General features: G+C 33.6%; 3 protein-coding genes across 4 annotated transcripts; 1 reads left to right on the forward strand and 2 right to left on the reverse strand.

The window, feature by feature from the left end:
* The first annotated feature begins 7,037 nt into the window (after nucleotides 1-7,037).
* On the forward strand, nucleotides 7,038-11,247 carry LOC118058256 (uncharacterized). Its single transcript, XM_035070967.2, has 9 exons — nucleotides 7,038-7,321; nucleotides 7,427-7,507; nucleotides 7,609-7,941; nucleotides 8,483-8,618; nucleotides 9,118-9,280; nucleotides 9,563-9,691; nucleotides 9,897-10,091; nucleotides 10,681-10,803; nucleotides 10,895-11,247. The coding sequence occupies exons 1-9, from the start codon at nucleotides 7,138-7,140 to the stop codon at nucleotides 10,985-10,987; spliced, it is 1,437 nt and encodes a 478-aa protein (XP_034926858.1). The 5' UTR covers nucleotides 7,038-7,137; the 3' UTR covers nucleotides 10,988-11,247.
* Nucleotides 11,248-12,934: 1,687 nt separating this feature from the next.
* On the reverse strand, nucleotides 12,935-17,362 carry LOC118058257 (transcription factor MYB35). Of its 2 annotated transcripts, XM_035070969.2 has the most exons (5): nucleotides 17,110-17,362; nucleotides 14,808-15,746; nucleotides 14,518-14,647; nucleotides 13,593-13,983; nucleotides 12,935-13,511 (listed from the first exon to the last, which is right to left on the reverse strand). In XM_035070969.2, exons 2-5 carry the CDS (start codon nucleotides 14,938-14,940, stop codon nucleotides 13,107-13,109), a joined length of 1,059 nt encoding a protein of 352 aa, XP_034926860.1. In that variant the 5' UTR covers nucleotides 14,941-15,746; nucleotides 17,110-17,362; the 3' UTR covers nucleotides 12,935-13,106. The 2 variants fall into 2 exon arrangements, with proteins under 2 accessions (XP_034926860.1, XP_034926859.1); XM_035070968.2 differs by having other exon boundaries at nucleotides 12,935-13,983; nucleotides 17,110-17,355.
* A 1,607-nt stretch (nucleotides 17,363-18,969) lies between these two features.
* Nucleotides 18,970-24,348, reverse strand: LOC118058255 (probable prolyl 4-hydroxylase 7). Its single transcript, XM_035070966.2, has 8 exons — nucleotides 24,002-24,348; nucleotides 23,859-23,918; nucleotides 23,696-23,753; nucleotides 23,469-23,573; nucleotides 21,925-21,982; nucleotides 21,661-21,836; nucleotides 21,503-21,563; nucleotides 18,970-19,482 (listed from the first exon to the last, which is right to left on the reverse strand). Exons 1-8 carry the CDS (start codon nucleotides 24,100-24,102, stop codon nucleotides 19,175-19,177), a joined length of 927 nt encoding a protein of 308 aa, XP_034926857.1. The 5' UTR covers nucleotides 24,103-24,348; the 3' UTR covers nucleotides 18,970-19,174.
* Between the last annotated feature and the right edge of the window lie 778 nt (nucleotides 24,349-25,126).

The following is a 25,126-nucleotide window of genomic DNA, read 5'->3' on the forward strand; positions in this document are numbered from 1 at the left end:
TTTTACTTTATAAAAATGAAACAATTGTTTTCATAAATCAAGGTACGAGAGATACTTGAAACTAATATATAAAATGCCTATTAAATGACAAGTATTACACTGACGCATATGAGAATTCCATATAGAAATCTCACATGTGTTAATGAAAAGACTCACTCGATAATTGTGTGAATTATTTTTAGATTTAAGATTATTAAGTTATTATAAATGTCATAACCCCTTTTTATACTTTTTTTGAAAAATAAAAAAACAACAAAAAATATATTTTTGAAGTATTTGCATTGTTTTTGGTATTTTCAACGTCTTTTCAAATTAATTAAAAAATCAAAAAATTATTTTCAATGCATTCAGTTTTTAAACGTGCTCATTTCAAAATCATTGATAATTTTTTCTTATTGAATCAATGTTAATGTGGCATTTTTCAAAAATACCAAAATAAAAAAAAATATTTGGACAAGGGGACCAAAAATGCAAAGAAATAAAATGAGGGACCAAAGTGATTTTGTAGTTTTTTAGGGACTAAGTAATTGGAAGGAAAATGACAAATTATTTTACTTATAAATAGATGGTTGTATCACACACAAAAAAAAAAGGGGAAGATTTTTAAGTAGTCCTTAACTAAAAAAACAGAAAATGGAATTAGTTAGAGAGGGCACATACAAAAATGGCCTAACCCACACCTAATAAAAAAACACTCTCCTTCTCTCCAAAAAAAAAAAAAATTCCTTACACTCCAATCGTCAACCATACCAAACAGCTCTCCTAACAACTCTTCCTTACTAGTTCATCTCGCTAGCAATTCCAATAGAAGCCATCTTCTTCACTCAGCTATGAGTATCCCTCATTGCGAAAACCTCCATCTTATAACACAACTACCTTTTCCATTTTCTAATACCACACCACTAGACTTGCCTCCCTCATGGCCAACCACCGCACCAATCAACCTCCTCAGATTTTCTTTCTTTTTTACCACCACCAACAACCTTCTTCCATAAACACCATTGCCTCCTCTAACACACCAACTCCACACAGCTAACCCACACTCTACTAGACACTTGCAACTCTTCCTTAATGCTAGCTCCTCTTTGTTTCTCATAATTTAAGGTCTTTCAAACAAAACAAACCCAATAATACCAGAAATTCCAATTGTTGACCCAAATCCTTCACCAACACGACCCAAACCACTAGCCACAACTAATAGCCCCAACATTAGTTTCCTTTCTCCTCATCTTCCCTAACTTCAACGAGACTGGAAGCAATAAACTCAACGCCTTTAACCTCCTTCACTAGTAACCCACGATAAGCACCACAACATTAGACAACCCTTATGATGAATTTGCAACAATAAAGGACAACAAAAAAAAGAAACCAATAGTGAAGGAGAAGGAGAGAGAAATCCGAACCTTGAGGTGTCCAGATCTCCTTCCTTAGGCAGCGGTGGGTGTCAGCGCCAGTATAAGAGCAAAAAGGAGATTGAGGAGCATTGGATCCACCAATTCACCCTCCTCTAACGATGGCACGTGAATCCACACACTAGTAGTGTTGGTGGTGTTTGGTACACACGTCACCATTATTTTAGTTGTCTTCGCTTATCTATTTTAGTATACCTTAGACATTTTAAATGCATTAGAAGTGTCATAACTCAATTTTTGATAATTTTTATTTTAATTATTATTATTATTTTATTTACTAAAAAGGATAAAAGATGATGATAAAAAAATAAATAATAATGATGATGAAAACAAGTAAAATGAAATAAATGAAGAATGAATTAAAATTTGGGTTAAGGGCAACATGATTGGAAGTTTTGGGGTTTAATTAAACTTTGAAATTAATCTAATTAATCCAATCAAGGGTTTAATTGGAGAATTGATAAGTTTTGAGACTTAATTAAGCTTGAAAATTAATCTAATTAATCCAATCAAGGGCATAATTGGAGAATTGATAAATTTTGAGACTTAATTAAGCTTGAAATTAATTCAATTAATCCAATTAAGGGTTTAATTGGAGAATTGATAAGTTTTGAGACTTAATTAAGCTTGGAATTGATTTAATTAATCCAATTAAGGGTTTAATTGGAGAATTGATAAGTTTTGAGACTTAATTGGACTTGGATTTAATTAAATTAATGAAATCAGGGATTTAATCGAAAAAATAGCAAAGTTTGGAGTTAATTGGGGGCACAATTACAGCAGATTAAAGTCCAAGGACTAACTTGTAAAAGGCGCCGAAATGCAGGGTAAATTACGGTTTAAAACAGGGGCTTAATTATAAAATTTTTGAAACTTCGCGGGTCAAAGTGAAAATAGCCACTGTCATCTCCAAACGGCGTCGTTTTGAAGGCTCTGTTCATCTTCTTCTTCTTTAAGCCAACGACCGTTTTCCACAGTAAAGGCAGAGAGGCGTTGCAGCAGTAATCGTCTGTTGGCTTCAGTTATGGGCGCTTTAATGGTGTTCGACCCTCAACCTGCCACCCGTTTCCAACCCGCCGGGCTCTATATAAACTGAGGGAACCCGAAGAACAGGGCTGGTTGGAGAGTTGGAGAGAGAGAGAGAGAGAGAGAGAAAAAACCCGAAACAAAACAAACACAAATAAACCAAAGGGATTCCTAAGTTTTCTGGTTAAACCCCGGACCAGAAGTGAGCCTTTCCCTCATCAATACCGGCCTAAAACAACAAAAACAAAACTGACCGAGAGAGAGTATAGGCTTGTTTTGAAAACAGAGCAAAAGAAACGAAGAAAAATAAACCGAAACAGAGACGCAGGGAAGGAATACAACGTGAAAAGCAGAAGGAGTAAGAAGAAGCCCGAAGGCAGAAGCGTCTTCCTCAGCAGCCACGTGCAAATTCCCTGCAAACGAACCGGGTAAGTCTTCTGCTCTGTTTCCCCCGCTTTTCCTTATTTCATTCTCGCCGTTTGTTTTTTTAATTTAGTAGCAAGGGCCATGCACGCGTGATTTAGATCACGCGTGCCTCGTATGGCCCAGCCGGGTCACTGGTTTGGGCCAGTGACCGGGCTGGGCTGGCTGGGTCGAGCCCAGCTTAAATTTATATTATTTTTATTCATTGTATTTTATTTTATTTAGCCAGATAAATAAAAAAATATGTGCATACGTAAAAATAAATTTTTTTTTATTTATCTATTCAAGGATGCTAGAGTAAGGAATAAAAAAATATTGATCTAATTTTTTTCGTAGCCATGAATTTTTACCAACGCCAGAGTTGGAATTATTCGAGCTCGAATATTCTCTAGCGCCAGAGTCAGGAATATTTAAGCAAATCATCATAGCATAAATTAATAAGTATTTAGCAATTTAAGACAAAACCAACAATGCAGTCTGCCTTAGGCAGAACGTTTAAGGAGTGATAATATCTTCCCTTTTACGTAACCAATCCCGAGCCATAGAATCTCTGTTGACCAGTTAGGGTTCCTAGTGACCATAATACTAGGTGGCGACTCCTCAAACAAGACATTTTTTCTTAAAAGAACCGGATGTTAGAAATCTGTTCTTTTTCCATAATTCAAGAGAATTATTTTTTGTTTATTTTTATGCATATTTTTAAACTATTTGGACATTATTAATTTGGTTTTATGTATGTTTTTTTTTTTTTTTGAAATGATGTGGTTATTTGTGTTTAATTGTGCGGTTATTTTTTGGATTGAGATTGCTTCTTTTTTTTTTTTTGGACATTAAGTTGGTGCATGAGTTATGTTTGCATTTATTTTGATTTATTTGGATTGGTATGAAATTTGAACGAAGTGGGTGAAATTAATAAAATTTATGTGAATGTTTGGCATTATTCAATTTTGAGTTGATGAATAATAATTTATCTTGAATTAATATCGTGGTTAAAATACCCTTGGTAAAAACATTTTATTTGGCATCTTGCCAAACATAGTCTTCGTCCATTTTTTTATAAATTTTTAATTTATAGAAGATCATTTTGCAATTAATTTAAATTCTCCACTTTTTTCTACCCTCACCTATACACAAGACACTTTCTTATATTAAACGAATCAGTTCCTTTCTATAAAAACAACAACAAAAAATCTTTTCTTTTAAAAAATACAATTTTAATTTTAATTTGCATATGGTCAAGTCTCTCAAAAATAAATTACATTTGCATATTTTAGCATATTAAAAATCTACAAAAATATTCTTTTTATTTTTACATGTATTTTTAGATTTAATAATCATTTTATTAAAGCCATGAAAATTTAACCTATATTTTAAAAATATTAAAAAAATTATTTTATTTTTTTTTCAATTTCATCACTCAATATTTGATTGGTTGATGATTGAATTTCATGGTTTTTTTTAGATATGATGCTTTCGATTTAATAACCTAGGTCACATGTTTAAGCTCTTTCAAGCAAAACAAACCCACAAAAACTAGAAATTATGACTATTAACCCACATCCTTCACCATCATGACCCAAACCACAAACCACCACTAGCAGCCCAACATCAGTCTCCTCTCTCCTTATCTTCCCCTGCTTCAACAAGACTAGAAGCAACAATCTCAACGCCTTCAACCTCTTTCACCAGCAACCACGGTAACCAGCACAACACTAAACAACCCTCACAATGAACTTGCAATGGTCTACAACAGTAGAGACAACAAAAAAAGAAACCAACAGTAAAAGAAAAGGGGAGAGAAATTCAAACCTTGTGGTGTCTAGTTATCCTTCCTTGAGTAGTGGTGGGTGTCACCGCTAGTACAGGGCAAAGAGGAGATCGAGGAACATCATATCCACCAGTTTGCCCTCCTCCAGCGGCAGCATGTGAATCCACACACTAGTAGTGTTGGTGGTGTGTTGTACACACGTTGCCACTACTTTAGCTGTCTTCCAATGTCTATTTCAGTATACCCAGACATTGTGACATTTGGGACAAATTGCTTATTGTTGTGCATATTTTTGGATTGTTTGGACACTATTAATTAGGTTTTATATGTATTTTTTATTTTGAAATGATGTGGTTATTTGTGTTTAATTGTGAGATTATTTTTTAGATTGAGATTGCTTCTTCTTTTTTTTGACATTAAGTTGGTGCATGAGTTATGTTTAGATTGATTTGGATTAGCATAAAATTTGAATGAAGTGGGTGAAATTAATAAAAAATTATGTCAATGATGTTTGGTGTTATTCATTTCTAAGTTGATGAACAACAATTTATTTTAAATTGATATCATGGTTAAAATAGTCTTCATAAAAACATTTTATTTTCATCTTGCCAAACATGGTCTCGTCCAATTTTTTATAAATTTTTAATTTATGGAAGATCATTTTGTAATTAATTTGAATTCCCCATTCTTTTCTACCCTCACATATTTAATATTTGAAATTGTGACTTGTATGCAAGACACTTTTTGATATTAAACGAATCGATGCCCTTCTATAAAAACAGTCTTTTTATTTCTATATACATTTTTTAATTTAAAAATTATTTATTAAAACTATGAAAACTTGATCTATATTTTAAAAAATATTAAAAAAGTTATTTTTTTTTGTCAAGAACTACAAACTTATACATTCTCGATATTAAAAAAAATAAATTATGGAATAACTCTAAAAATTAATAAAATGTAAAGAATTGTTATATATTAAATATAATATAAACTATAAAAAATTATTCACCCTAGAAAAATGTATCTTAGTATTGATTGACTAAGAGATTATATGGAATACACCATTGGAGGAAGCATCGCTTCTAAACAAGTTGTCAATTATGTTTCTGTTTTATTCAGAATGGCCGAAACATTTCAAACCAATTTAAAAAATAGAACAAAACAGAACAATTTTCATCTCATTTCAAATCTTAGTTCGTTTTGGATTTTTTAGCTAAATTTCGGCCATGATGTCCCGGTTTTGTTTCACATGTTTCATTCTAGTCTTGAAAAGTTATTGAATTAAATTGAACTCGGTTCAATTTAATTAATTAAACCATCCGAGTATAAAAGCTCTTTTTCATTACTATTTTCAATAACAATGATATTAATAATAATATTGAAAATTATTATTACTATTTTCATTAACAATGATATTAATTTTTTAAAATTAGATTTATCATTAATATATATGGTTTATATTCATGTTTATACTTTGTAGAAATTTGAGCAAAATAAGGGATTCTTTAGATCCCATTAGCCTTGATAACATTGACTTAGCTTTATGTTTAAAATATTTGTGTTAAAACATTTTACTTTAATAATATTTTGATATTTTGTTTAAGTTGAAATATTTTAAGTTAAAGATCTATTTAATCTTGACTATTTAAGAAATATTTTAAATTTTAAAATTATATAATTATATTTGTTTGACATTATATTTTTATTGTATAATTTATAATTAATTTATCTTAAATTTAAATATTATATATATATATATATATATGTATATATATGTATGTATATATATACAACTTCAAAACAACATGTCAAAATAATTTTAAATTGAAATATTCACTTTCAATTAAAAATACAAAACACCGACCAATACCTTGACAACCTTCCTTTCAAGTGAGTGCAAATCCAATAAAACGAGAAAAAAGAAAAGGAAAAAAAGAAAAAACACGTGCTCTGTTTCGGATGGTAAACACTTGTATGTGTTCCTACTGACATCTTTCTTCCCACCAAGATACAAGTCAGAGCTTACCGTCCAAGGCTGCCAACCGCATTCGTGAAACCAACCTCTCCATCCGTCCATTTTATTCTATTTTTTGAGGGTGTATTAACCTAATTTTATTTTTTTTAGAATATACTTGGGTGTAATTTTTTAACGATTAGGGTTCTGAGATTATTAGTGAAAATGAAAGACTAGCAGTTGATCTTTAATGTATGATCGGAAAAATAAATTTCTTTCTTTAATAATTCCAAACACAAACACTGTTGTTACCCGGACGCCTCTTGTCCGCGTGGCAACAAAATAAGGGCGAGTTGTGGACCCACCAAGGAGATTAGTCGATTTTAATTAAAAACAAAGATTATATATATAATATATATATATATATATATATATATATATATATATATAGAGGTAGGTACTAGGTTGGTATTGTATCCTCGAAAAATCAGATCGGTGATTAATAGGAGCAAGGGAAGAGTGATTTTTGGAGAAGGGAGGAGAGAAAGAGAATGGGAGGGTGTGCATCAAGGCCAGATAGCTGTGTTTGTTTATCATCATCAAATAAGAAGAAAAACGGGAAGCAAAGAAGAAGAAGAAGAAGAATAATCTCAAGGCGTGCTTCTTCTCTTAAGGCTGACAAACTCAATGTTCCCGGTCAACCAGATCGCTCTTACTCTAATCCTGCTTTTCAAGGTTTTTTTCATCTCTTTGTTTTGGACATGACAACTCATGTACAAGCTCTCTCTCTCTCTCTCTCTCTGTTTTTTTTTTTTTTAAATTATTTGGTTCAAAATACAGGAAGCATGGATGGTGCCTGGTCTGATGCTATTTCTGTGCTTGAATCTGAATTTGATGATGAATTTTATAGTGTCTATGATGGTATGTCCTAATTTTTTTTTTTGGCTTAGTTTCCTTCATTCTACGTTTATTTCCATTGGTGATCGGTAATGATAATAATGTTTTATTTGATTAAAATGTAGATGTTGTATCTGTTAACGAACCAGAGGATGCGTCTGTTTCATCGCCGAGAGATTCAAATATTATGCAATCTAAAGCCAATGGTTCCCGGAGTAATGATCAAGTGACTCCTGTATATGCGGATGAAGTTTCTAATGTGAGCGTTGGAGGTCAAGAGGAGAACAATCACAGTGGGATTCTTCCAAATAATTGCTTGCCTTTCCTTGCTTCAACTGTCGCTTCCATTGACAAGAAAAGACCATTGAGTCCAGGCACACCGAGTTCCAAGAGAAAGCCTTCTCTTAAACTTTCTTTCAAACGGAGAGAAGGGAATGTTGTTACTAATCCGACCCTAGGTGAATGTTGCTATATTTCCATGCCTTCTTTTCTTATATCTCGTTGTTCTTACAAATATATGGTTTTGAATGTTGATTGTTGTTTAAACTCAATTTGAGTTCCTGTCAGCTCAGGTTTAGTTAATCTTGACCTTGATTAAGGACTTGAAAAACGTATGTTTTATGTACCTTTTTTGTAGTGGCATTGCATCCCGCTAATGCTTTACTAATGTTTTTATTGTATGAATTTGTTCTGGGAAATAAATTTACTGGAGTGTCTGCTGTATAGCTCTCGAAGTAATGAACAATTATCTTAAATTCAATTCTCTTTATAAATATATCTCCGCACAATCGGTTGTGACCAAATTGCAGAAGTTGGGGTGAAAAGGCTTTTGCTTTTCCAATACATAATACTTGCCATGTGTTCTGAATTTATGAAACTTATTATCTCATTTTCTTTATTTGATACTGTGATGCTCTCCCCTTTTTGTCTCATTCCCTTATATCATCTGCTATATGTGGTAGACTTGCATCTCATGTCACCATCCTCCTTTTATTTCAGTTTCACCCAAGGCATTTGTGCGAAGACCTATTGCTGGTTCCTCAATCCCATACTGCCCCACAGATAAGAAGATGACTGATTGTTGGTCACCCATTGAGCCAAGTACTTTCAAAGTTCGGGGAAAGAACTATTTTAGGTGAGATTATTATAATGTTTCTGCTCCATCAATGGGTTATCATGTTTAGTCCAGCATAGAAAGCTGAATCGTTGGCTTTGTTTATCCTTTCCAACTACCTCAATTCAATCTGTAATAAATGTTTTGTTTTTATCGTTATCTTTGATCTTCTCAACTTGAGAAATCTTTGACCTGAACTTTATCATGCTTTTAGTAATTTCATTAACAAGGTGTTGGGGATGCAAGAACCACCCACTATTGGTAGAACTATGAATTTAAATGTCACACAAGTAGTTAACTACTATTTGAATCTGCTAATACACATGGTATCACTCTTACTCTGCAATTACGTTGTCTTAACATTTTAAATATTGGATTCAGTTTGATTTAGTAACAAGCATAGGGAAAAAATGGCCGTTGTTGGTAGCATTTGTTTCTGTAAATGGGACTTGCATGCATGTTTGTTTGATATTCATTTCTACTACCTCAAGTAGAGCTCTAAATGTGATATATTTTACAGGGATAAGAAGAAAGATTGTGCTCCAAACTGTGCTGCATTTTATCCTTTTGGTGCTGACATTTTTCTATCTCCAAGGAAAATTCATCACATTGCTAGATTTGTGGAACTTCCTCATGTCAACACATCTGATGAAGTTCCTGGTGTTCTTGTCGTAAATGTTCAGGTACTTGTATCTTTCAATTTCCTTGTTGCCTGAAATTTACTATTTATAGTTCTCGTTACCCCTTTGATGGAAAAAATGGGGTCAAAAGCACTAGTATCTCGCTCTAGTACATTAATTAAGTCCATTTATAGTTTAAAGATACTGCGAACAAGGTTGTTTTTTATGCTGTTGCATGCTAAATTGCAGATCCCAATTCCATGTTTATGTAACTAATTGCTGTATTTGATGTGAAGTTTTTTAACCAAGTATCTTCAGTGATGAGATGAATTATTTTCCCTGCAGATACCTCTGTATCCTGCCACAATATTTCAAAGTGAAAATGATGGAGAAGGAATGAACTTGGTCATGTATTTTAAACTGTCTGAAAGTTACTCAAAAGAGCTCCCCCCTCATTTTCAAGAGAATATCAGTGTAAGATGGGAGGCATCTTCACCTTTGCGCTTTCTAGGTTTTTTTCTTTTCTTTTCTTTTCTTTCAAGTCTCACTAAGAAGGCTCACAATAATGCAACAGCATTACATGGTAGCTTTATGAAGGTTTTTGTTTGTCCATCCTCATCGGGGTTATTTATTACTAACAATTCATTAACTGGGTTTTCCTGCATTTCTTTCCTTACAGAGGTTGATTAATGATGAAGTGGAGAGGGTTAGAGGGTTCCCTCTAGATACCATTGCACCATTTAGGGAAAGATTAAAAATATTGAGCCGACTAGAAAATCTAGAAGATCTTCAATTAAGCGCTACTGAAAAGAAGCTTATGAGTGCCTACAATGAGAAACCTGTGCTCTCACGTCCTCAACATGAATTCTATTTGGTAAGTTTCAGATTGCTTATTCCAATCCGCTATGTTACATTATTTTGTATGATGTGGTGATCATAAGCAGTAGGATAAGACTCTCTCTCTCCAAAAAAAATGTACTTTTCTGCTGCACCGCTACGACACTAACCTGGAGTGCTCCATGTGGTTGTCTTTCGAGGCTCCCTGAGCATATCAATTCTATGTAACAAATTTGTGTTTACGCAGTGGTCTTATGGATCTATACTATCAGATGAACCTCATTTTCTCTCCTTTTTTTCCTCGTTCCATCCTATAACTGGATTTAACGTTTTCACTAAAGCTAGCTGATTGTACTGGGCTCAGTTTCCTAGTCATCCCTTCATCTAAAGAAATGCAGCTAATGTGCCTGCTCTTTTGATATTATTATCTAATGTAATTAAAAGCCTGGTTTAAATTTCATGTGTGCCTGCAACTATGGTTGTCACATTGCTCTCATTAAAATAATTTAATTGGTTGTGTTGGCAGAATTATATTGAAATGTTGCAGCATTGAAAGCTTCATGGCGATGCAACTCCACTATGATCGGTGAAAGTGCATTCTTAACTTGTTTTGAATTTTATCACAGGGAGAAAACTACTTGGAGATTGATCTGGATATGCATAGATTTAGCTACATCTCTAGAAAAGGTCTTGAAACCTTACAAGACAGGCTGAAGCTTTGTGTCTTGGATTTTGGCCTGACAATTCAGGTAAACATATCTATTAGATTCTTGCCAAGGCTAATTTGTTTTGCAATGCAACGCGATGCATGGCTTATATTATGTCGTCTTTTTCTGACAGGGCCACAAGCCAGAAGACTTGCCAGAACATTTGTTATGTTGCATATGTCTGAATAAAGTGGACCACACCAAGTACCGTCAACTGGGGTGTTGACTAGGCACGTGTTAAACTGAGCTAGGGTTTTGATACTGGAGCATTTTTTAGTCCAATGAAAGACTTATCTGATAACCAAGAATCCTTTTTTTGTACTCGTTATCTTATTATCTCCACTCAGGATGTGTGCGAGCAGAAATATGATCATGTATTCTCCTCTGTTGAGTTTATTAAGCTCTTTCATTGATTTGTATAGATTGTAACTTGAGTGTACAGTTCTGATGAAACAGAATGCAATAAATTCTTTCTTCTCCGCTTCACTTACCTTCTCTTATGATTTTTTGATATTTGGAAACCGACTCTGTTTTCCTCCTAGCGGTGCTTGAAGGGCATTCACCATACATGCTTGATGTCTCCATGGAAGAGCTGCATCCCGCAGCCAGTGAATTGTCCCTTTGACATCATCCGTGCAAAGAGTGTAAAGGGACCATACGTGTGTATATATGCTATCGCCTCCGCTACGTATATCGCTTATAAATAACCCTCCTCTAGTACTCATTTATCGCCTGATCTTACTCGCATGCGCTTGCGGTTGTGTTTCCTGCGTTAATTTATTACTTGGACGTATATACGTGATGAGCCAGGGTTATATTGCACGAAAGGAAAAATATTCTCATCAATCAATCAATTGTTTAAAAATCAAATCGATCCCAGCGAAGAACTCTCATGTCATTGAAGCTGGATAACAGCATGTTCATGTGACTACAATGCTCTTGAATGCAATAGAGATGAAGAAGAATTCAAGAGAAAACTAAAATTTATTCCAGCAGATTATACAAACATGACGGTAAAAGAAATTACAAACTAGGCTGTAGAAGGCCCTGTACAGCACCTCCAAAAGTTTGAAATACCACACCTTTCGTCCCTGTATTTTTCTTTACAAGGGGTTGGAGGGTCGTAGGAGCTCATGGTGTTGGCCTCATCTCCAAGGAATTCCTGCCCTCTACTTTTCTCATCGGTGTTGTTATTGCCGAGGCTCATCTCTTGGCTTCTACCGGCTGGCGTGTCTACCAGTTCTCTGCTTCTTTTTGGATTAACTTGAAGATTATCCCAAACACGGCCGGAGGAGCCTTGTCGTCGGAATGAAACAGATGATCTCTGCAGTGCAGTAGCCATGGTGCAATCTTCCTTTTATCTCTCTGATTTCTTCTCTCTGTTTTGTTGGGACCCCTTCATTCCTCTCTCCCCTTTTCCTTTTAACTAACATAACAAAACGTTGGATTCCATAGAGACCTATTGACGAGTAACGCTAGTTCTCCCGGAATTTAGATTTCTGTACACTTATTTAATGCCTTTGATTTTCTCTTGTGCGAGATTTTTGAGGAAGTGAATTTGAATATATTATGTGATAAAAATAGCATTTTCCCAAATTAAAAAACCTAAATATATAGCGACCCCGTCCAATCCTAGAATTTTCTAGATTAGCCAACTCAGCTGTAGATGTTGGCTCCGGGAAATGCTGGAGAGGATATCGATGTTTACATGATCATATATTCATAGAAATGCGACACGCAGGCCACTCATCTTCCACCCTTGGATTAACAGGTTAAATTTGGGTATTGACCCTGATTAATGGCCAAGGACACTGAGAAGTTCCCGTCAAATTAAGGTGTGAAAGGGAGGAGAAATTAAGCCCTCTATGTGTTTAGTGGTGCTGGTTTTAGCAAGTCTTTTTTGATCCTGCTTGATTAATTTCCTGATCTGATAGCGATTGAGATCATGTTAGCGCATGCTGCAAGAAAAAAACCTGAAATATTTAATCTGGATCACAGTACATTCAACAAATTTGACACAAAGCTTTGATGATGACACCCTTTAGCTAGCATGATGACAGATATTGCATGCACATGTTTGATCCACGAGCACTCTGTTTTTACTTATGGAGGAAATATAACATGATATGTGCTCTTAGTCAGCTTGATGTGTATAATAATTATATGGCTCAGCACTAGAATTGATGAATGACTTATTCATGATTATAATTAATGAAAATGGTCTCTAACTGGAAAATAACCCACTCTATAGCTTCGTTTGTAGCTCTGTATTACATATGATAGAATTGACGCAGGCTCCATTAACATTTTGCTTTAAGCACCAATTTGGCTGTCAAGCTTCTGAATTAGTAATAATCAAAAGAGGGATCCAAAAGTGGAGGAAATTGTGAATGCAGCTCTCTGTCTTTGTCCAAGATGCTGTCGACAAATGAACTTGCAGATGACGAATAATAGGCCGCATGATCGGCAGCATTGTTGTTCTCTTCAAGTCCATTATTGACAGTTCCATGACCGTATGTCGACCGCCCAACCGATCGGTTCAAGTACCAATCATCATCGCTTCCAGTACTAGTTATGTTGCAAGATGATAGATCATTATGTGCCATTGCCATGGTTGAAGAGTTGGTTGGTGACAACATCTCATCGAAGTCATATTGCTCTTGTTGATGCTGAAATTCAGCGGAGAAAACAGGATCGCTGAGGAGAAATTCACTCCACGTAAAGGTACAAGTGGGTGTGATCAATGGAGCCTGAGATTTTTGGCAGGAATAGGACTGTGTGAAAGTGCTAGTAGAAGATGAAGATGGTGATGATGATGGGCAAGAGCTGACCTCATTGAAGAAAAGTGGTGACTGTTTGGTGTCATGGACTGGAAACTGAGCCAGAAAGTCCCAAGAAGTGGGGTGAGTAACGGTAGGATTGTATTCCTGTACTTGCTCTTCCATGGTTTTCTTGAAACATGAAGGCTCGGTAGTGGTTAAGATGGCAGAGGAGAATTGATGACCAGGTTTGGACATCAAACTGGAGTTTAAGGATTTATTGAGGTTTCCAGTGTTTGAAATGCCACTGATGTTTCCAAAGTCAGAGAAAATCTGTGAAAAAGGTTTGTGAGTCACAGGATCAATCCCCATCTTCTGAAGCATCTTCCTGAGCTTAGTGTTCCAATAGTTCTTCACATCATTGTCTGTTCTTCCAGGCAGTTTCTTTGCAATCAGAGACCACCTGGACAAAATAGGCCAATCAATTGGAAGTCATAAGAGTTTGCTCTATTAGTTTACAACTTATACCCACCAAAAAGTAAACAGACAAGGGGGATGAATCTGTTGTTTCAGATTTTCAATTGCCCTTTTTATTCTAAGATTTTTGGAAGTAGTAACAAGAAATTTAATTATTTTTTTGTGGGATTTTGTGTTCTCAAAAAACGAAACCAGCAACCATTGTTACAGCATTTTGGACTGTTTTTTTTCCTCTTTAAAGAAATGATATGCTTTGAGCTGACGCCATGCATAAAATCAAGGAGGAAAAACATGTAGATTGATCGATTTATCAAATAAAAGTTTGTGAATCGATCGAGTTCAAAGTTTCAATCAACAAAATCTTAGGGATCGATCTTCCAGATTAAATAGTTGGATATATATCTTCAGGTTGAGGCCTTGAGGTGTTAGTTACTGTAAGAAGTCGTGCAAATCAATTACTTGATATTTCTTAATGGATTACTCTTGCCAAGATCAAGGAATCTTGAGTGAAAAAACCCACCTGCTACCTATCGCTTTATGCAGCTTAATAATAAGCTCCTCCTCCTCGGGAGCGAACCTCTCATGTTTAAGGTCAGGCCTCAGGTAATTAGTCCATCTTAGCCTGCAGCTCTTCCCGCATCTGTTCAGTCCTGTACATGGGCGTAGAGTGGAGATTTACCCATGAACATGCATGTCCAAAGATCAAGGAGAGAAATAATCATCATCATCATCATCTATATATATATATATATATATATATATATATATATAGGACATAGAATTAATTACTTAAAATTAACACAAGTGTACCAGCTTTCTTGGGGACTGAAGTCCAGTTGCCAATGCCATGGTTGGAAACATAAGCAAGTATCTTGGCATCTTCCTCGGGCGTCCAAAGGCCCCTCTTCACGTTGGATTTATCACAGCAGGGAGGTCTCCCCATCGTAGGAATCAAGAGACGAGATCGACACTGATTAAGAGGCTGATAATTGCTTGATCAGATGCTAGATTTTGCTGCTCGGCAACCCTAAACCCTTGCTGCTGTTCATATACTGCTAAGTAAAACATGGAAAAGAAGAAATTAAAGAGAATTAACGAAATATGGATAGAGAATTAACGAAATATGCATGCATTTAACAAGTGGAAAGGGGCAAGAAAAGCATGGTGGCTCCCAATGAACAGCAATTGCATGATCAGTTTTCATCTTCTCATTCTTTAACTGTTTTTCTCGAACGCATGCCATCGCCATACGAGGCATCCTCCCCCGCCCTCTCCATTTATCTTTGGCTCCAGCATTAACATTTTGTTTCCTTGAGCTCATAATATACGTATGAAGCAGTTCTCTTGTGCTGTGTATACTATATATTAGGTCACGCCTGCCTGACGTGAGAAATACAAATTGATTTTCTAAGCTATGGGGAGGGGGCAATGCGACTCTTGTGTCAGAGGCCATTAGGCCTCCTCTTTACTGAAATCTCTGGCTCTGGCCTGCGTGCAAAATATTCTCATCACACAGTCAGACCTCGTCGTCAGCATCTCAGGGTACCAATTAAGAATATTGCTCAGGAACCATCTAGGTTGTGGCTAGTGGTAAGAGCTTGGAACCAAGAGGTTTGCTTCCTCTGTGGTCTCAGGTTCGAGTCTTAGGTTGCTCATATGATGGTCACTGGAGGTTTACATGGTCGTTAACTTCAGGGCCCGAGAAATTAGTCGAGGTACGCGCAAGCTGACCCGAACACCCACGTTAAACTAAAAAAAGAATATTGCTCAGGCTTCACTAAAATCAATTAATACAAATAAAAATTCAGAGGAAATATTTTTATTTGTAAATTATCAATATAATTTACAGATAAAAATATTATATTGGTATGTACTAAGAAAATTATGGTGAAAAAAAAAAAAAATAAAGTAAAAGAATGATAACGTGTCATTTATATCAATGAAATTATTTTGCTAGTAAAATATTTTTAAATAATTACCAATAAAATTACATATAGTATTTTTCCCCAACAGAATGTAAAATAATAGTACAAATACCAAACAAAAAATTCCATCAATATTACTCTCTGCTTGATTCACAGAGCTGTTGCTATGAGACTTTAGGAGAGGAGACAGCTGCATAAACTTCTAAAGCTACAGAACTTTCCATTTATAAAACAGGGCTTATAGCACTTGGTCTCCTATCGAAGTAGAAAAAGAAAAAAAAAATGATGGCAGCTTCCGTACTGTTCTTGCCATTTTAAGAACTGCAGCAGCACTTGGTAGTCTACTGCCTTTTATCATACTTGAAAGCAATATTACTTTTCTTTTTTTTATGAACAATTTTTTTAGTAATTTCTCCGTATCAATATATATTCAGCTCTTACGTGATTATTGTTTTTTTATTTTTTATTTTTTATCATTTTTATAGATGTAAGAACTGCTCAACCCAATTAACCATCTCTAAAGCTATTTATCGATTGGAAATAAATTAGCAAAATTCACATCTTCGACTAAAATGAAAACAAAAAGAAAAGAAAAATCAAAATATGAATATATTATATATAGATATTCAATTATTTAAATTCTCGGTTGCTCTTGTTCTTAAAAATAAACATTGTAAATCTAATAACAAATATAATTTAAAACATAATAATATTAAAACTTTTAGACACAACACTGTACATTATTGATCCATGTTCAATTTAAATTTCTAATGCTATTGATTTTTCAAAGAAATATTACATAATCTTATGATTAAATATTAATATGGATATAAAAATACATAATTTATAATAGAATTAATTGAGAATTAGAAAACTTATTAGAATCGTAGGTCCATACAGAGCCTAACTGTTTTTTTCATAAGAAATCATGTTCATGTGTCGGAAGCGCCTTTAAATAATGAAAAACATATTATGACTCGGGTTATAGACTTGATTAACTTAAAAAAAATTAGTTTTATTTTATTTAGATGATAAAAAACAGATAATGATAGTAAATGAATTAAATTAAAATAATAATAAAAGTAATCACAATAACTTGAGAAAAAAATGACGTAGCTCAATTATTAGCTAATTAAATATGGAATGATGAAATTAGATAAAAAAAAAATAGATTAAGAAAAAACTACCTTGAGTCAGTCCGAGTTAACATGACAAACTTAAAACCTGGATAATAAGGGGCAAGCCAACCCAGGTTAACCCATCAGATCCACGATCCAAGTCATGAGATCATGATAACCTGATAGAAAAGAAAATAAAAAAAAAAACCATAAAACCCATTTAAAAATATGATATCAACCTGTGTTAACTTCTCAAACTCGTGACCCAAGCTATTAGACTGGAAACACCTATATCTGGAAAAACTATGAAATCCAATCCTCAACCAATCAAATATTGAAGAATAAAATTAAAAAATAAAATTCAATTATACAAAAGGATCTAAAAAAAAAACAACAATAAAAAAATGAGGATTAAAATTAAAATAGGAAATAAATTAAAGGTTATCCACAAATTTTTTATTGAATGGTGAAATTGAAAAGAAAAATCAATTTAACAAAAATATATATATATATAATATATATATATATATATTATATATATAAAAGAACCAAAATAATGAGAACCAAATTAAAAAAATAAATAATATATCAAAAATCGGGATTGAATGTTGAAATTAAAAACAAATAAAGATTTTACAAAAGGATCAAAAATCAAAAGAATAAGTGTTAAAGTTAAAATATTAATAACTAAAAGAATAGATCTAAAATCTTAAACGGTCAACATGATTTTTGATGAGAATGAGAGAGGAAAAAAAAAAAAAACAAAATCTCGCTGATGACAAACTATTATGCTACCACACTAGGAAGAAGACATTATAACGATTACAATGACATGAAAGGGAATTTTTTACCTTCAAAGGATGTTGCACACATCACTAAAAGGTCACAAGTATCTTCTATGCAACCACTTTTTCATTTAAATAATATTTTATTTTTATTGAAAAAATCAACTTATCCTTGCTTCAACTTGATAATAGCATAAAAACTATAATGAAAAAGCACTAAGATGCAAGTTTTAAAAATTTTATTTTAAAAGATAATTGAGTTATTTTATTGTATATAAAAATAAAATGACTAAAAAGCCCTTAAATATTAGTTTTAAAAGTTTAGTTTTTAAGGTTAGCTGAATCATTTCACCAGGCTTAAAGAATTGAAAAGATAATTTTACCCCACTTAACCTAATAATAACCAACGGACCTTGCAAAAAAACCAAAATACCTTCAACACCAATGCTATTGGTATTTTTTCGAAGGAAAAAATGATAATTATACTATTTCTAGTAAATAGTAAAACATGTGTAGATGTATAATGAAAATGTCTTTCATTTTATCTTTTTTTTTGTTATTTTCTTATCTTTTTTTGTTATTTTCTTATTGTGATCTTATGGTGTAAATAAAAAGATACGCAATACATATATTAAATTAATATATATAGTCTTCTAAAATTTTATGAATGTTATAAAATTTTATCTTCTTTATATTGGAAAAAGAATTCCATTTTATATTATTATTTTTTAATACATAGCATATACACACACATCCTACCACTACGACATACCACTTTTTTAGAACCCAAACTAACAAATCGACCCATGATCCAAATTGACTTGATTAAAATCTAAATTGACCTACAACCCCTTAACCTGAAGAAAACTAGTTTATTTTTTATTTTTTATTTTAAATAATATTTTATTTTTATTTTTTTTAAAAAATTTAATTAATTTAAATTAACTCCACGAACCATGACCCAAGACGCACTCCAAGTCGCCCTAATTGGGTTTAAAAACCATACTACATACCACCCCTACGACAAATTAATGCAAGCGCATACAACATCCTGAACTCGGACAACGTTCCAGGTAAAACATTTGCTTGAATAACCCCTAAGCACCCTATCCACACCATGAATTTCATGAATGCCAACCCAAAGTGAAAAGGGGGGAAAACAATCTGAGATTAGAACTTCAATTTTTGACAGTTCAAGTGTGAGTGTCGAATGAATGCTCCATAAGGTTTAGTATAGCTCCTTGAGGTTTAATAAAGATATGCCGCATGCAGGTACACAGACAGCACGGCCCACTGTAATCTACAGTGTTTAAGTATGAACCCTTTCATTTTCAAAACAGAGAGACTTCCTAGGACGAGCATACCTTACAGCTCTTCCTACAAGAACCATAAGACCCCTCTGAACCCACCATATAAACAGGGTTCTTTCTGCACTCACCGGCCTTTGCCCACAAAGGGCAGTTCTCATTCTCATCGATACAATCCCCGCTTGCTGCATGCTTCAGCGATTTCTCAAAGGATCTGACATGAATCCACTTGGTTGCTGACCATTTCTCACCTTCAATAACTGGACAACTCCCATGCAAGCTGTTTGTGTCAGTTGTTGCGTCGGGATGAAGACTGAAGAACATCAAGGCATCACCCTTCCAGGGTTTCACTGCAATGATATAATGTAGAATTTTATGGAATGCCTGGTAACAATACATGGGAAATCGAATGCTGCATGTTCACTGAATGACGGCAAAAACAATAATACTACATGGCAGATGAATCACATCATAACTAAATCCGTAGAAGGTATTGAAATGATCGCTCACTACTCTGCTTGGTGTATGATTGATTAGATGTGTTAATGTTATGCTGGATATTTTAAAAGAAGGTTACAAGAAATTTTCCAAGGAGCTATCAAATTTTGGTCAGTGTGGATTTAAAAAACTACAATGGAAATCAAGACACAGCATTAATAATCAACACCACAAATAGTATTCCAATCATATAATACACCAAATGGCAGAAGCATCAATAGAAAACTTTCCAATCATCAGCATCACATGAATATTCTGCTAAAAAACCAGACACGAAAATGATCATATGATGAGGCAAGTGGTTTCCAAGTTTTACCCTTAAAGAGTTTGTAAAACCATTGAGGGGCAAACAACCTGTTTGTGAGACATACAATGCTCAACCAAAGAATACACAGAAAAGAACCAATCCTATAGAGCCATTTGGAGTCATCTGCCAAGATTCTTGGGATTGAATCCAGTTCACCTCTAAGATGGAGGAATTAGGAAAAGTAGAAGACAATCTCAATTGTGCAATCCAACCATTAACTAAATAAAAGGGAATTAGCTCGGGATATCCTTATATTTCATGGGTTGTCTCCAATAAATCATTATATGTTTAATTGCAGCTGTCCATAAATATAAGAACAGTACCCAGTAGGTCCTGTTGAAATTTCCATTCAAGTGATTTTGATACTGGATTTGCACATGACATAAAAAAATGACTTTTTTGACAAAATTAAAGCTTACCTATTAACACATCACCAATTGCATAAAATAATAATTATTTTTTGAATATTTCAAATGCCCTCATGTCTATTTTCAAACATCAATTTTTTCCATATGTTTCCAATTCAATCAATCTAAACTTTTGTTATTCAATTTTAATCATTTATGACCAATTACAAAAATCTATGAAAATCATATGTTAGGTATGGGTAAAGTGGCATTAAATGGATATAGCTCACTCAAAAGAAGGAGAAAGCTTGCTTTGAGTCCTACTCGTGCCACACATGAGGAGGAATGGGTGGCATGTGCAAGACAAAGTGTTTTATTTAAAAAAAAAAAAAAAACATAAAGATAAAATGTTTTGATATTTTTATTCCCATTTCTTCTTGCATGTGCATAACTCAAAGTAAACTTTCTCTCTCTTCTAATTGGATCAACTTAATGCCAAAACAACAGATGTAATGTATTTTAGTGATTGGCCTTAATTGACTCAAATTGGATAACACAAGATTAGATTAACTAAATTGAACACACAAGGGAAAAATTGGCGACTGAAAACAAATATAGGGGCAAGCTATAGGGTTAAGCCAAATAATTATTTTTAAGAGCAATAAATAGTTATTTATTTGCAAATATTTTAAAAAATATTTAACAAACTAAAACCATTTAACCTCCGAAAAGTTAATAAATAATTGTTATTATTTACTTGATATATATATAAGTTTAACAAAAGAAACCAATTTAACTCCAACTTTTTGTTTTTTTTAAAAAGAATTTCATGAGGATAATTAGGTGAAAATATCATTATTTTATAAGTTATATGCAAGTCACATGTCAAAATCCTTTAGTTTGGATGGCAAAAATGTATGTGGAATGACATATTAGAAATTATGCACATATTGGTTGTAATTAGACATGTGAGAATATATTAGATACAACCTCTAAAATATAAGGACAAACTAAGATCATTCTGCTTTAATAATGATACAAAAAATCCAAAGGTGATTAAAAACCACTGCCCATTTTCTTTTATCAAACTCCTATTATATGTTGATGCCTTCTTCCACTAAAATGAATCTGGAGAATATTAGTGTGAGTTACTTGTGTTAATATACACATCAAATAGTCAAATAACAGAGTAGTCGGGCTCCATCTCAAAAATAATACCTGCATAGCCATTTTTTGCACAATCAGACAAGCTATCATCCTTTGGTTGAATTGTTTTTCCCTGTACAAGGCACATGATATGTAATTGGCAACAGAGATACAAAAAGACCTAAGCACCAAAGGACATCGGAGAATCATATTCATGGCTAATTGTTTACCTCTGAGTTGGGAAACACTGTTTCTCCACCCTTTTCAACATTGGACAGATACATTAACACAGTGACAACCCGGTGACCACCCAGCTCTTGATTAGCCTTGTCATGAAAATAATCAAAATGCGGTTCATACTTCTGACCATGCTCATAGTGTAGTATTTGAATGGACTCGCCGTTTTCTGATTACCGAAGGCATGTACAAGAAAGATAAAAAATTATCTGCATAAATTAAAACATCATAAACCAAGACACATGTGAAGAACATACCTTGAGGAAGGAAAGTCCAAGCAGCAATTCTGGCCTCAATATTATCAACAATTTCATCCTTCAATGATGAATGAAAGGACATCGTTTAAGCCTAACAAATTCCAGAAACTAAAAAATGCATTCATAATAGAATATCTTTCAAAATTGAGTAGATTTGTGGAAATAGTATATTATAATCATATAGCACACCATCCAACATAAACTTTTAAGAAATATAAAGTGTTCTTATGGAAAACTAATCTTTTATCTAAATTGCCCTCAGTACCAAAAAGTAACAAACTAATACGCTAAAAACTCATCTAAGGCCACAAACAACTTTTACTAGGAACTGCAATTAACATTTTAAAGCGTGGTTCAGATATATTTGAAAGTCACTACAAATCAACTTTGGGTCAACCAATTCACTGAGAATCAGAAAAAGGGAGAACTTTTCTTAATAATCTCTGGGTAATGGGGCAAACATGGCTATAGCAGTATTTGACTCTAACTCAGAGCTTCACATTTAGAATAGGTTTGGTGGACTGCAAACAGTAGCGGGAACAGATCTGGCGAAGTTGGGTTATGAGATTAACTGCACTTCAAAGATCTCATTGGTGATTTCGAGGGACTGAAATATGTTTGAAATCAAAGTCATTCCATTTCCCATCATCAGGTAATGTTTACCTTCACACGGCATTCTGCAAGGGCAACAGCTTTGAAAATCAAGCTTGGCAGGAAGAAGGCAGGAACTCAACCATGTGGATTCTGAGGTGATAGTTTTCTATGCAGTTGGTAGCAAAGAAATATTAAAAAAATCCTATTCTCAACATATTTTTAAATGTCCTCAACAATCCTATGCCAAACACCCTCATCTCCTAGTTCCTAAAACACTGTCAAATGCAAGACTTTCACTGCACACCATTGAGTGATCAAACTTTCATTTTCATAAGAATGTCAATGGGGTGTAACATGTCATGCATAAGCATTTTAGATTTCTACATGCTGATAAAATCCTATATGTGAAAGTAGAAATAAATTGCTGATAGCCAGTAGCCATTAAGGGCTAAACAAGAAAAAATCAAGTTATAGCATACCTCAAGAAAAACCTGGAAGTTCAAATGGAACAAAGATAACAACAGATTGATTACAATTGCATCGAATTAAGTGGCAGGCAAAAGGGCCCTAATGAGCTTTCCCAATCCATATTGAGAATAATAGTATATTTAAATCTATGTACAATATTTAAGCAGTGCAAGATTTCATTAGTTTTCGGGTTCATGTCCAGGAAATAATCCTATTGAATACATGCTCTATTAATTCAATCATCCTTTATATATAAATTAAATATATTCTGCACAACAAAATCATATTCCTTAATTTATTGGGATAAATATCCACATTCACAAACCCCTTTATCTTTATTTGATATGAGGGGGGAAACATGATTTTATAAACATTACATTACATAAGCTAAGTTACTCAAACAGGAAACAATATAAATTCATGGTCATATCAAATCAGCAAACATAACGTCACAGTCTATGGTTCAAAAATTTAAGAAAGACCTGGGCTTTTCCAATAAACATGCCAGAGCTGGTTCTCACTTCACTCTCTATACTCTTCCCGGATTCATTATCAGCCACCATTGATTTCTCGAGTTTATCTCTAGCCTACTCCAGTACCAAATCAATAACACCAACATATTATATTATATTATATTATAAAAAAATAAAAACAACTAAATCACTATGAGAATCAATTGGGCAATCAAGCAAACCCACAAAATACCAACCAGATTGATAAGATGATCACACTCCTCATCCGATAAAAATCCCTTGTATAAGAAAGCCCTGTTAAGTTTGAGAAAAAAGAAGAACCACGGCAATAATTTAAAATTAAAAAAAAAAAAAGAAATTTACTGAAAAAAAAAAGTGAAAAAGATGGGAGAAAAAAACCTGGGATTCCAGGAAAGTTGAGTGACCCGAGTTGGATCAAACACACTTTTTTTCTGTAATCTAAACATCAAGACAAGAAAAAAGAAAACATAAATCAAATAAATTACACAGAAAGAAAAAGTACACATCAGGGAGAGAAGTACATTTTCTTGTAAGGATGCAATCGAATGGTAGAACAGGAAAAAAGAGGGAAATTAACAAGCATAGAGCAGAGACAAAGCGCCACAAAGTATCGACATTCCATTTCACAAGAACTTTTTTTTCTCCCTCAATGAATAATTGTTGTGAGAAAAGGATTCAAGAAGAATATGGAAGGAAGGTTTTTTATTTTTTTGGGGTAAGAAATTGAATTGAACGTGAAGACTAGTTGCCGGTTTTTAAGTAATTTGGGTGGAAGTTGCCGGAGACTCTCCTTTTCTCATTTAAGACTTTTAATGGGCGCCCACCGGATTTGCTCTCCGTTCGTTGTTTTCTTAAATGTGAAAATTGACCCGCAATTTTCCAAACCCATAAAAGTCCTTTTCTTCTCCTTGTTAGAATTAGATTGAGAGCAATGCTATAGCAACAAAGCTTAAAATCCTTACTAAGACTGTTTTTAAAAACAAAAATTAATTTTTTTTATATTTTTAAAATTGTTTTAATAGTAAAAATAAATTTTAAAAAATAAAAAATATTATATATGTATTTTATTTTATTTTTTGCAAAATAGGATATTTGAAATTATTTTCATATAAAATAGGGATTTTTAAAAATTCATGTTATGTTTTATGTAATTGAATAAAAAATAATATATGTATTTTTTTTAATGAAAGTAAATACCACTTCGAATTTCAAATCAACAAATTATTTTCCAAATATCTTAATATATTCAATCTTTTAAGAGTCCCACGGTGCATTAATATTTAGTGGTCACATCCTACTGAAAAGTCTACGAGCCTCTCGGAGTAATGACGCATGTACCCTAGCTTTAAATTGTGGTCATGATCTTGTGACCTAGTGGTTAAAGGGACTTGTTCCCTTCTCCACACCAGGGTTCAAGTCCCACTTTGTGCATGCCTGTAACCCCGCGGTGCCTTACATGCTCACTGGGCTTGCAGGATGTTCAGTGAGCCCGGGAATTAGTTGTGGTGCACACAAGTTGACCTGGACACCCCGGATTACCAAAAAAAAAAATTATGGTCATGATCATCCGATCACTAATACAAAATATGCTGAAACGATTACATAAATCACTGTAGCAATTTACTTTACAATTTTTTTTTCAAACT

Source organism: Populus alba, chromosome 17, assembly GCF_005239225.2.
Source record: "Populus alba chromosome 17, ASM523922v2, whole genome shotgun sequence".
In the NCBI taxonomy this organism is placed as follows: domain Eukaryota; kingdom Viridiplantae; phylum Streptophyta; class Magnoliopsida; order Malpighiales; family Salicaceae; genus Populus; species Populus alba.

Coding starts and splice junctions, on each gene's coding strand:
- LOC118058256 (XM_035070967.2), top strand. CDS start 7,138: ATGGGAGGGTGTGCATCAAGGCCAGATAGCTGTGTTTGTTTATCATCA. Junction 7,322..7,426: donor CTCTAATCCTGCTTTTCAAG/GTTTTTTTCATC, acceptor TTCAAAATACAG/GAAGCATGGATGGTGCCTGG. Junction 7,508..7,608: donor ATTTTATAGTGTCTATGATG/GTATGTCCTAAT, acceptor ATTAAAATGTAG/ATGTTGTATCTGTTAACGAA.
- LOC118058257 (XM_035070968.2), bottom strand. CDS start 14,940: ATGGGGAGACCTCCCTGCTGTGATAAATCCAACGTGAAGAGGGGCCTT. Junction 14,648..14,807: donor TTCAGTCCCCAAGAAAGCTG/GTACACTTGTGT, acceptor GCCCATGTACAG/GACTGAACAGATGCGGGAAG. Junction 13,984..14,517: donor CATAAAGCGATAGGTAGCAG/GTGGGTTTTTTC, acceptor TATTTTGTCCAG/GTGGTCTCTGATTGCAAAGA.
- LOC118058255 (XM_035070966.2), bottom strand. CDS start 24,102: ATGGAATGTCGATACTTTGTGGCGCTTTGTCTCTGCTCTATGCTTGTT. Junction 23,919..24,001: donor TTGCATCCTTACAAGAAAAT/GTACTTCTCTCC, acceptor CTTGATGTTTAG/ATTACAGAAAAAAAGTGTGT. Junction 21,983..23,468: donor TGTTTATTGGAAAAGCCCAG/GTCTTTCTTAAA, acceptor TCATCATTGAAG/GATGAAATTGTTGATAATAT.